Consider the following 11,040-nt stretch of genomic DNA (forward strand, 5'->3'; position numbering starts at 1 on the left):
GCTGCAGCAAAGGGAACACTTGAGGAGTCGGGTAAACCCATTGCCTGACTCCTCAAAGATCCCTCCCAGGGATGCTTCTCTAGGATGCCATCCTCTGAATCCTCTTCTCAGGAACCTCCACCCCTGCAGGGAGCCACAAGTTCCCATTCCATCTCCCAGAACCCCACCTCCACCCACAGGTCCTCCTCTGACCCTCCAGTCTTCATACCCTCCTCCCTCGGGACAGCCTCCAGCTTCCTCCTCTCACTTCCCATCTCCCACCCGGGGCCCAGCCTGCACACTCTCCTTAGGGTTACCTGTGTACAACCCTCCTGCAGCCCCTCCCAGACCAGGGCTTGACCTCCTCCCCACTCCCACCCAGGTTGGAGGATGCAGGCTTCTAGAGCAGGAGAGGACTGAGTCTCAGTGCTGACAGGGACGTGGTGTGGTATCTACACACCTGTGTGGGAGAGGGAAAGAGTCAGTCTGGGCATGGGGTCAGGTCATTGGAGATTGAGTGTATATTTGTATGTCATCCGCACAGTAAGTCTCAGAGCCAGAAATGTGCTTGGAGGTCATCCAGCCCCACATCCCAAGTGCAGGAACCTCTCTAATAATAAATGACCCTCTTAGTTAGTACATAGAGAGGATCTATACGTGGTCCTGACAATAACCCTGTGAAGTCAGGAAGTATCCTCAGTGTATAGGGGGAGAACCTGAAGCCCAGAAAAGTTGAGACTTGCCCAAGATCTCACAGTCAGTAGCTGGAGAATTCAGAACTGAACCCACATCTGTCTGACTTCAGTGCCTATTATTTAAGTTTTTGAGCTCTTGACAAAGTTCACACTCTAGATATTTGAGCATAGAAATGAGATTCTGTGTTTCTGAACTGAACTGCCCACAGGACCTCTGTTCAGTACCCTGAATTTACATGTTTTCCTGTGTGGCTCCTCTCTTTCTTTTCTCCATATGCCCAGGATATTACCTCCAAGGACCTGGATCTGGCTCCAGACACCTTTGATGATTCCTATGTGGGCTGCTTGGAAGAGATGGAGGGGGTGGCAGTCCATCTGCTACAGAGGGAGATGGTCCACCATACCTGGCTGTGGGATGCCTGGGAGACAGCTAGGAAGTACTGGGAGCAAAAAAGTCCAGGGCTCAGCCTGCCTACGGGCTTCAAAACCGAGCATGGAATCGCCATTGTGCTCTATACCAACTCATCCAACACTTTGCACCAGAAGCTGAACGAGGCTGTGCAGACAGGCGGTGGCTCCTGGGAGTCCTACATGAACCAGTTCCACTTCAAGGCCCTGCATTTCTACCTGACCCGGGCCCTGCAGCTGCTGCGGGGCAGTGGGGTCTGCAGCAGGGAACCCGGGCAGATGGTATTCCGAGGCGTGCGCACAATTTGCTTTGAACCTAAGAGGCTGTGGGACTCTATCCGCTTTGGCCAGTTTGCCTCCAGCTCCCTGAATGAGGCAGTGGCCAGCAGTTTTGGTAATACCACCTTCTTCTCCCTAAGGACTTGCTTTGGGGCCCCGATCCAGGACCTATCTGTCTTTCCAGAGCAGCATGAGGTGCTGATCCCCCCACATAAAGTCTTCGTGGTTACTGATTTCTTCTAGAACGAAACCCACAGCCTGGTGACTCTCTCCAGCACCAATCACATCTGCAGCCACTTTAACTGCGCCTATCTGGGTGGTGAGCCATGCATGAGGGAAGCAAGACTGGCAGGAGACCCCTGGTTGACTTAAATGTCTAGGGCCTTTCAGGAGACCCATGTGACTAATGGGGAAGTTGAAGGCCAGAAATTAGCTGAAGTTACTTTCTTTGTCTCAGGTTCAGCCACTCAGACAAGGCCCCATGGGGTTTACTGCATGTGTGAATATTCTCAGATGATTCTCTAAATGTCCTCAAAATGTTCTTCTGCTATACAGTCTAATAGACCAAAATACCTAGTTAAGGAGGATGCTAAGCAGAGGAAAGTGGCAGGAGTGCGGCTTCAGGAGGCTCTGGGTGTAGTGGGGCTGACAGGACACACGGATGCTATTCCCCAGTGCTGAGGAAGGGACCCAGGGATTGGGGCCAGGGTGGGGCAGGGATGGAACGGCAAACGGGGAAGATTTCTTGGGAGAAGGAGGAGGAATGGTAGTCAGAAGTATATTTGGGAGAAGGGAAAGCTGGATTGAGATGGGACGTGGCTTTGCCAGGGCTTGGTGGGAAGGGAAGTTTGGGATGTGAGGGTTTGTCTACATGGAGGCCTCACTGTGCTGTCTGTTTCAGGGAGGAAGAGGCCGAGATGTGAGTCTGTGCCAAGTGAGTCACCCTCCTGCCCCTCTTTCCCTTGCTTTGACTCCCCTGGCCCTGCTGACCATTCACTGCCTTTTCTTCTTTCTCTAGCAGGAGGGCAGGCAGACTCACTCTCCAAGGGGGCCTTCTCTCTGCTTTCCTGGCAGACCCTGCTCTTGGCCTCTTGGGGATTCTGGCTCTTAGAAACAAGGATCTGAAAGTTCAGGACCCGCCACTTAGGAGTCCTGGGACCATGTGACCTCCATATGAAGAAGGGAGGCTTTGAAGAGCCTGGAGAAGCAAGAAGGTGGTTTCAGACCCAGACCTAGCAGCTATGTCTCCAACCAGGATGTCGGGGGATGCTGCACTGTGATGACATCAAATTTCATGTTTGGTGTGGGGATCAGCGTGTTGGGAAGGGCCTGGAAGGCCAGGAAGTGGAGGCACTGGCAACCCCTTTCCCTCTCTCAGATGCTACCCTTCTGTCGTTCCTGTCATCCTGCTCAGGGCACTTCTCTTGTTGGTTTCCCCTCATCCAGGCCTGTGATGAACATTCCGTACTGGGGATGTAGCTCCAAATCCCTTCCTCAGTTCAGTTCAGTTCAGTTCAGTCGCTCAGTCATGTCCGACTCTTTGTGACCCCATGAATTGTAGCATGTCAGGCCTCCCTGTCCATCACCATCTCCCGGAATTCACTCAAACTCACGTCCATCGAGTCGGTGATGGCATCCAGCCATCTCATCCTCTGTTGTCCCCTTCTCCTCCTGCCCCCAATCCCTCCCAGCATCAGAGTCTTTTCCAATGAGTCAACTCTAAACATGAGGTGGCCAAAGTACTGGAGTTTCAGCTTCAACATCATTCCTTCCAAAGAACACCCAGGACTGATCTCCTTTAGAATGGACTGCTTGGATCTCCTTGCAGTCCAAGGGACTCTCAAGAGTCTTCTCCAACACCACAGTTCAAAAGCATCAATTCTTCGGTGCTCAGCTTTCTTCACAGTCCAACTCTCACATCCATACATGAGCACTGGAAAAACCATAGCCTCGACTAGATGGACCTTTGTAGGCAATGTAATGTCCCTTCCTAAAAACCCCCAAATTACCCAATGGCCTCAAACCTCCCTAAGTATCCCAAAGTTCTCCATCCAATGTGCAAAGGTCTGAATGTGTCTCCCCAAAATTCAAATGCTGGAACCCTAATGCCTGATGTGATGCTATTAGAAGGTGAGTCATGGGGAAATCATTGGTTCATTAGTTCATGAGCCCTAATGACTGGAATTTTGTTCTTGTAATAAAAGACCCCACAGAGCTCCCTAGCAGCTTCCAACCTGTGAGGACCCAGGGGGAGGTGCTGGCTATGAACCTGGAAAAGCCTTCATCTTACCAGGGTGGCACCCAGATCTCAAACTTTCAGCCTCCAGCCTCCAGAACTGTTAAAAATTAATGTTTGTTGTTGATAAGTTACCTGCTTTGTTGTATTTTTGTTATAGCAGCCTGAACAGACAAAGAGAAAAGGTTTCCTGAAACTTTTCCTAATGATTGCTATGACTCCATCACTAACAGCCCATATTTCCTGTTTCAGAAACAGCTTTTCTTGCCAAGTACCCAGGAGGAGGGTCGTGTGCCCCTTACCTAGACTTTCTCTGTGGTGGGGAAGCTGGTGTTGGTCTCCAGTGACAGTCACCGGGGGAGGAGGAGGGCAGATTTCTCTTTTATGCTGTCAAACCCCACAACCGTTGTGCCTCTCCCACACAGCTGCTCAGAAATGTGACGCTGTCCCATCTGTTTCTGGATATATCCCCTAGGCTCAGGAATACTAGCCTCTGCTCAGGGTTCTTTGGGCCAGAGCTCTTCCCATGAAAAAGGGAATCCCTGAATCCAGAGACAAATCAAGGATTCAAGCTGGAACAAGTGCCTTCCCACTGGGTTGGGTCCTACATTCAGCATCCCTGGCCTCAGGGAGTATCTCATCGATCCTTTCAGATGAGCATGGAGACTCACCTGAGGAGCAAGGAGAAATCCCAAACTAGATAGTCTGGGTCCCAACTCCAGCATTGACTGGCCATGTGATCTTGGAGGACTTTCCACTTCACTCCAGACCATTGTTCGATGACTAGATTTGACTCCATCTCTTGGGGTCTTTCTTGGGGTGCCAGGTCTCGGGATAAGTGAAGCAATTCCCCAAAGCCAGAGGATGGAGAGAGGTGAAAACCCTGATGCCAACAGGTCTGGCCCCGTGTTGTGTCCCTGCAGGCCTATTTGTCCAGACAGTATAGTATAGTGCCTTCTGTTCCAGCAACTGTCAGTGCTCAGGACCCCCTCGGGGGAGAGGCATCAGGATACGTAGGTGAGATGCTGTTTTCACAGTAACGGAGAACGGGAGAGTGACTCCTGATTTCTAATCTTAGAGAGCTTAGGGGGGCCAGTCTCATTGGGAGGGAACAAAAGAACTTGTCTTGATCTTCTGTGGTCTTTGACAAGCAGTCTGGTCTTTTGGACTGCCTCTCTTCCTTTTTGTTTATGCTCTTTGGTTTGTGGGATCTCAGATCCCTGACCAGGGATTAAACTTGGGCCACTGCAGTGAATGCCTAAATCATAACCCCTAGGCCACCAGGGAACTCCTTGGGATGCCCCTCTTTTCATTTCCCTCTCTCAACCCTGGACACAGCTTGTCTTCCTTTTTGGTTACAGGAAGCAGGATTCTAGATGAAGGAAATTCTTTGTCTGGCAAACCTGAGGGGATAGGGGAAAGAAGATGGGTCTGAATTAAAGAACCAGACCAGGACAAGGCCCTGGGGTGAATCTAACCTTCTACGCACACCTCAGACACAGCAAGTAGCAAGTACATCTATTAAATACTAGCTTCTGCATCCACAAGTCCTTGGCCACTCTGAAGGAGGAATCCTGCCACCCCCAGAGGCTCACGCTACCAGAAAGCTCCTCCCAGAGCTGCTGACCGATTCCTCAGCTGGCCCCTTCTCTCATTACCTCCTGCGAGGTATCCAAAACTCAGAGCTAGTGTATTTATAGGCAAGCCCAAGGAGGTGAGGGGAAAGGCTAATGTTTATAAACATGGGGTCGCCTGAGTCTGAGAGGTCAGGGGACAGAGGGTCTGGAGAGGGACAAGGCTGGCCCCTGAGGATGTGAGAGAGAGCTCTGCATCTGGAGGAAAGGGAAGCTTACTGGAGGGAAGGGGTATAAACAGAAAGGAGGTGGGTGGGGGCCATTCAGATGTTGGACAACATGTCACCCAACTGTTGGCCGTATGCAAATTGTATACAAATAAATAAGTGGAATAAACTATATGAAACAACTGACTGGTTCAAAACTGAGAAAGGAGTACAACAAGGCTGTATATTGTCACCCTGTTTATTTAACCTCTGTGCAGAGTACATCATGTGAAATGCTGGGTCGGATGATTTACAAGCTGGAATCAAGATTACCAGGAGAAATACCAACAACCTCAGATATGCAGATGATACCACGTTAATGGCAGAAAGTGAAGAGGAACTATAGAGCCCCTTGATGAGGGTGAAAGAGGAGAGTGAAAAGGTCACCTTAAAAACTCAATATTAAAAAAAACTAATATCATGGCATCCAGTCCCACCACTTCATGGCAAATAGAAGGGGAAAAGGTGGAAGCAGCAACAGATTTTCTCTTCTTGGGTCTAAAATCACTGCAGATGATGACTGCAGGCATGAAATTAGAAGACAATTGATTCTTGGATGGAAAGCTATGACAAACCTAGCGTGTGTGTGTGTGTGTGTGAGTCTCTCGGTCATGTCCAGCTGTTTGCGACTCCACAGACTGTAGCTCACCAGGCTCCTCTGTGCATGGAATTTTCCAGGTAAGAATACTGAGGTAGGTTGCCATTCCTTTCTCCAGGGGATCTACCCTACCCAAATTCTTCCACATTGGGGGCAGATTCTTTACTTTCTGAGCCACCAGGGAAGCCCATGAGAAACCTAGACAGTATATTAAGAAGCAAAGACATCACTTTGCCGACAAAAGTCCGTATAATTAAAGCTATGGTCTTTCCAGTAGTTATGTACGGATGTGAGAGTTGGACCGTAAAGAAGGCAGATGGCCAAAGAATTGATGTTTTTGAACTGTGGTGTTGGAGAAGACTCTTCAGAGTCCCTTGGACAGCAAGGAGATCAAACTAGTCAATCCAAAAGGAAATCAACCCTGAATACTCATTGGAAAGACTGATGCTGAAGCTGACGCTCCAGTACTTTGGCCACCTGATGTGAACAGCCAACTCATTGGAAAAGACCCTGATCCTGGGGAAGATTGAAGGCCGAAGGAAAAGAGGGCAACAGAGGATGAGATGGTTGGATGGTATCACCGATTCAATGAACATGAACTTAGGCAAACTCTGGGAGTTAGTGAGGGACTGGGAGGCCTGGCATGCTGCAGTGCACGGGGTCACAAAGACTTAGTGACTCAAGGACAACAACAACAGTGCACAAGTGGTGACCTCTCAGCAGGCAGAGCCCTCTGGGTTCCCTTGGCCTAGTGCCTTGGAGTTCCAACCATGGCCGAAAGGGCCCACCCAAGGGACAGACCACATCTCACAATTCTCCTCCTCTAGCTCTGGTTTGCAGGGAGAAAAGCATCCTGGAGATAGACCTCGCAGTCCCTGGGAAGGGAAGTTACAGCTTTCAGCCCGATTCCCCCCACCCCGCTGACTGTTTTTGGGGAAGAGAGGTATGGGTATCAGGTTACTGTTTTGATGCTATAGTTAGCCTCGGACTTGGCTGACCCTAGGGACTCCCGGTTCACAGCACAGCGCAGTGTCTGTGCAGACTTCAGCCCCTGCCATGCAGAAGCTTCAGTTCTCCTTCCCTCTCTCGACCTGTTATCAAGTCCAAGCTCGCTCTGCTTGCCGCCTGACAGGTCAATAACTCTGAGAAATGAAGTGTTGAGGCAAGGAATATGACTTTATTGGAAAGTCGGTTGACTGAGAAGATGGCAGACTAATGTCTCAAATTAACTACTTATGGGGTCCGTATGCCAGGTTCTTTTATAAAAGAGCGGGGTGGGGGAGGTGAAGAACAAGGTAAAATGGTAGAATAGAGAGGGGGAGGTGGTGAGGAAGTTAAGTAAAAAGGGCTGTTAGTCTTACAAAACATCTTGCAGGAAACGCCCAGCCTGTAGAAAAAGTGTGTTAATCTCTCCTTTTTTTGCAGCCATTCACTGGTGGAAAGGTCAGCTTCTCTTCCTGTGAGTTGAACAGAGGTATTTTAGTTTAACAGTCAGGCAGAGGGGCAGGGTTCTCTGAGGCAGGACTGTATGTATGATTATAAAAACTGAAGCAACAAAAAGCAAGTCAAAGAAACAGTTCCATCGTGGAATCAGAATTGACTCTTCCTTCTAATAAGCCTCTGCTGCCTCCAGGTGGGTCCCTGACCCCTGTCCCCTCCCCACTCCAGCAGAGCCATTATTACCCTTCTACTTTATCATTCCTGGGCAGATGGCTCTGAGAACCCCAAGAATCAGGAGGCGGGGAACACAGGCTATGGTTGTGCTGGGGTGGAAGTGGGGGATGATATGATCCAAGCTGAGTCCACTCACTTAGACGTGCCCTTGGACCAGCCCGTGCACTGCCGGGCCAAGTCCTGGACCAGGGATCCCTCACATCAGAGAAAAAAGGCTCCAAGTCTCTGTCCCCCAGCCCACTGAAGCCAAGAAAGACCATCGCTGGTCCCACCTTCATCTGGATCTCACCCTCCAAGAATCCAGCAAGAATGATACAAGCCACTCTGCTGATAAGCCTCAGCTGCCTCAGCTTCTACACCCTTGGCAGTGGTGTCCGCCGTTATGACCCTGGGCAGGTAACTGGGGAGAGCCTTCTGCTGCAGCAAAGGGAATACTTAGGGGGGTGGGACCCGGGACCTGACTCCTCAAAGATCCCTCCCAGGGACGCTTCTCTAGGATGTCATCCTCTGAATCCACTTCCTCTCAGGAACCTCCACACCCTCAGGGAGCCCCAAGTTCCCACTCCATGTCCCAGAACCCCACCTCCACTCCACAGTTCCTCTTGTGACCCTCCTGCCTTCATACCCTCCTCCCTCGGGACAGCCTCCAGCTTCCTCCTCTCACTTCCCATCTCCCACCCGGGGCCCAGCCTGCACACTCTCCTTAGGGTTACCTGTGTACGACCCTCCTGCAGCCCCTCCCAGACCAGGGCTTGACCTCCTCCCCACTCCCAGCCCAGGAGGATGCAGGCTTCTAGAGCAGGAGGACTGAGTCTCAGAGCTGACAGGGCCCTAGTGTGGTGTCTACATACCTGTGTGGGAGAGGGAAAGAGTCAGGCTGGGCATGGGGCCAGGTCATTGGAGATTGAGGGCATATTTGTATGTCATGCGCACACAGTCTTAAAGCCAGAATGGTGCTTGGAAGTCACCCAGCGCCATTCCACCAAGTGCAGGAACCTCTCTAATGATAGATGACCCCTTTTAGTTAGTTAAGATCTATATGCAGTCCTGACAATAACCCTGTGAGGCTGGAAGTATACTGACTTTATAAGTGGAGGACCTGAAGCCCAGGAAAGTTAAGAGACTTGGCCAAGATCTTACAGGCAGTAGGTGGTGAATTCAGGATTTGAACCAATGTCTCTCTGACTTCATTGCCTGTTATTTAAACCCTTGAGGTCTTGCCAAATATCAGACTTCAGATATTTGAGCATAGAAATGAGATTCTGGGTTTCTGAAATAATCTGTGTCTAGGACCTTAGTCCAGTACCCTGAACTTATACACTTTTCTGTGTGGCCCCTTGCTTCCTTACCTCCATATGCCCAGGGTGTTACCATCCAGTACTTGAGCCTGGCTCCAGATACATTCGATGATGCCTATGTGGGCTGCTCGGAGGAGATGGAGGAGAAAGCAGTGCTTCTGTTAGAGAAGGAGATGGCCAACCATACTCGGTTGCGGGAGTCCTGGGAGACAGCCCAGAAGGCCTGGGAACAAAAACGTGCAGGGCTCACTCTGCCTCCTGGCTTCAGAAGCCAGCATGGAATTGCCATCATGGTCTACACCAACTCATCCAACACTTTGTACCGGGAGCTGAACCAGGCTGTGCGGACTGGCGGTGACTCCTGGGAGTCCTACATGAATCACTTCCCTTTCAAGGCCCTGCATTTCTACCTGACCCGGGCCCTGCAGCTGCTGCGGGGTGGTGGGGGCTGCAGCAGGGAACCCAGGCAGGTGGTGTTCCGTGGCGTGCGCAGGATCCACTTTGTACCCAAGAGTGTGGGGGACTCTATCCGCTTGGGCCAGTTTACCTCCAGTTCCCTGGATGAGACAGTGGCCCGTGGATTTGGTAGTGCCACCTTCTTCTCTCTAAGGACTTGCTTTGGGGTCCCCATCCAGGCCCTGTCTGTCTTTCCTGAGGAGCGTGAGGTGCTGATCCCCCCATATGAAGTCTTCGTGGTGACCGATTTCTCCAAGGATGGAAACAAAAGCCTGGTGACTCTCTCCAGCAGTAATCAGATGTGCAGCCACTTTAACTGCGCCTATCTGGGTGGTGAGCCATGCATGAGGGAAGCAGGACTGCCAGGAGGTCCCCAGTTGATTTCAGTCCCCAGGGCCTTCAAGAGACCCAAGTCATTAATGCGGAAGTTGAGGGCCAGAAGCTAGTTGGAGATATTTTTCTTTGTGACTCAGGTTCTGCCAGCTCAGTGGCAGTCAGATAAGTGCTTTCTGCATGTGTGAATATTCTTAGATTATTCTCCAAATGTTCTCAAAATTTTCCTTCTGCTACACAGTCTAATAGACCAAAAGAACATGGTTAAGGAGGGCAATAAGCAGAGGAAAGTGGCAGGAGGGCTGCTTCAGATCCCAGGAGGCCGTGGCCGTAGTGGGTTGATGGGACGCACATCTGCTATTCCCCAGTGCTGAGGCAGGACAGAGTGACTGGGCCAGGGTGGGGCAGGGATGGAAAGGCAAAAAGGCAAGATTTACTAGAAGAAGGAGGAGGAAGGGAAGTCAGAAGTATATTTGGGAGAAGGGGAAGATGGATTGATTTGGGAATAGTTGTACCAGGGCCTGGTGGGAAGGGAAGTCTGGAGTGTGAGGGTCTGTCTACCTGGAGGCCTCACTGTGGTGTCTTTTGCAGAGAAGAAGAGGCCAAGCTGTGAGTTTGTGCCAAGTGAGTCACCCTCGGGTCCCTCCCTCGGCTCTTTGACTCCCCCATGGCCCTGCTGACCATTCACTGCCTTTTCTTCTCTCTGCAGTAGGAGGGCAGGGAGACTCACTCTCCAAGGGGGCCCTCTCTCTGCTGTCCTGGAAGACCCTGCTCTTGGCCTCTTGGGGGTTCCAGCTCTTAGGAGCTGGGCTCTGAACATTCAGTGCCTGCTACTTAGGAGTCCTGGGAACATGTGACCTCCAAAGGAAGAAAGGAGGCTTCGATGAGCCTGGAGAAGCAAGAAGCTGGTTTCAGACCCAGACCTAGCAGGCATGTCTCCAACCAGGATATTGGGGGATTTGAGCCCATGGTAGGGTGGAGGGAGCCCGGCTCTGTGGTGGGGACTCCTGGGAACAAGCAAGGGTAGTGCTTTGATGGCTACTCCATTAAACAGTGCTGCAGTATGGTGACATCAAATTTCATGACTGGTTCGTTTCATGAGACTGGACTCTCTGCCCTGCTTTGGTTTTATGGGACTCAGGGACTCAAATGAATGACTTCTTGATCACTTTTAGACATGGTCCAGGTGCAGACCCTTGTCACACACCATAGCCTGCAACCCCAGATGCTTTAATAGACCTAGA

The 11,040-nt window shown here is 50.9% G+C and overlaps 2 protein-coding genes across 9 annotated transcripts in view; both read left to right on the plus strand.

Moving 5' to 3' along the window:
* The window catches only part of LOC104995589 (ecto-ADP-ribosyltransferase 5-like), a 12,297-nt gene extending 9,811 nt beyond the window's left edge, over positions 1 to 2,486 (plus strand). Inside the window, 3 exon segments of the mRNA XM_010849522.1 lie at positions 957 to 1,680; positions 2,263 to 2,295; positions 2,380 to 2,486. Coding sequence (XP_010847824.1) covers positions 957 to 1,680; positions 2,263 to 2,295; positions 2,380 to 2,486 — 864 coding nt within the window.
* Positions 2,487 to 7,076: 4,590 nt separating this feature from the next.
* LOC104995555 (ecto-ADP-ribosyltransferase 5) lies at positions 7,077 to 10,866 on the plus strand. Of its 8 annotated transcripts, none has more exons than XM_010849457.1 (6): positions 7,077 to 7,167; positions 7,461 to 7,494; positions 7,850 to 8,105; positions 9,073 to 9,796; positions 10,388 to 10,420; positions 10,506 to 10,680. In XM_010849457.1, the coding sequence occupies exons 1-6, from the start codon at positions 7,092 to 7,094 to the stop codon at positions 10,610 to 10,612; spliced, it is 1,230 nt and encodes a 409-aa protein (XP_010847759.1). In that variant the 5' UTR covers positions 7,077 to 7,091; the 3' UTR covers positions 10,613 to 10,680. The 8 variants fall into 8 exon arrangements, with proteins under 8 accessions (XP_010847759.1, XP_010847760.1, XP_010847765.1 ...); XM_010849458.1 differs by having other exon boundaries at positions 7,946 to 8,105; XM_010849463.1 differs by having other exon boundaries at positions 7,079 to 7,167; positions 7,461 to 7,668; positions 7,946 to 8,105; positions 10,506 to 10,866.
* The last annotated feature ends 174 nt before the right edge of the window (positions 10,867 to 11,040 follow it).

This window comes from Bison bison, unplaced genomic scaffold (assembly GCF_000754665.1).
Source record: "Bison bison bison isolate TAMUID 2011002044 unplaced genomic scaffold, Bison_UMD1.0 scf7180017864284, whole genome shotgun sequence".
NCBI lineage: Eukaryota > Metazoa > Chordata > Mammalia > Artiodactyla > Bovidae > Bison > Bison bison.

Excerpts from the sequence above, each read along its gene's own strand:
- LOC104995555 (XM_010849457.1), top strand. The coding sequence starts at position 7,092 with ATGCAGAAGCTTCAGTTCTCCTTCCCTCTCTCGACCTGTTATCAAGTC. Across the intron at positions 8,106-9,072 it reads GCCGTTATGACCCTGGGCAG|GGTGTTACCATCCAGTACTT; the intron begins GTAACTGGGGAG and ends CCATATGCCCAG. Across the intron at positions 10,421-10,505 it reads AAGCTGTGAGTTTGTGCCAA|TAGGAGGGCAGGGAGACTCA; the intron begins GTGAGTCACCCT and ends TTCTCTCTGCAG.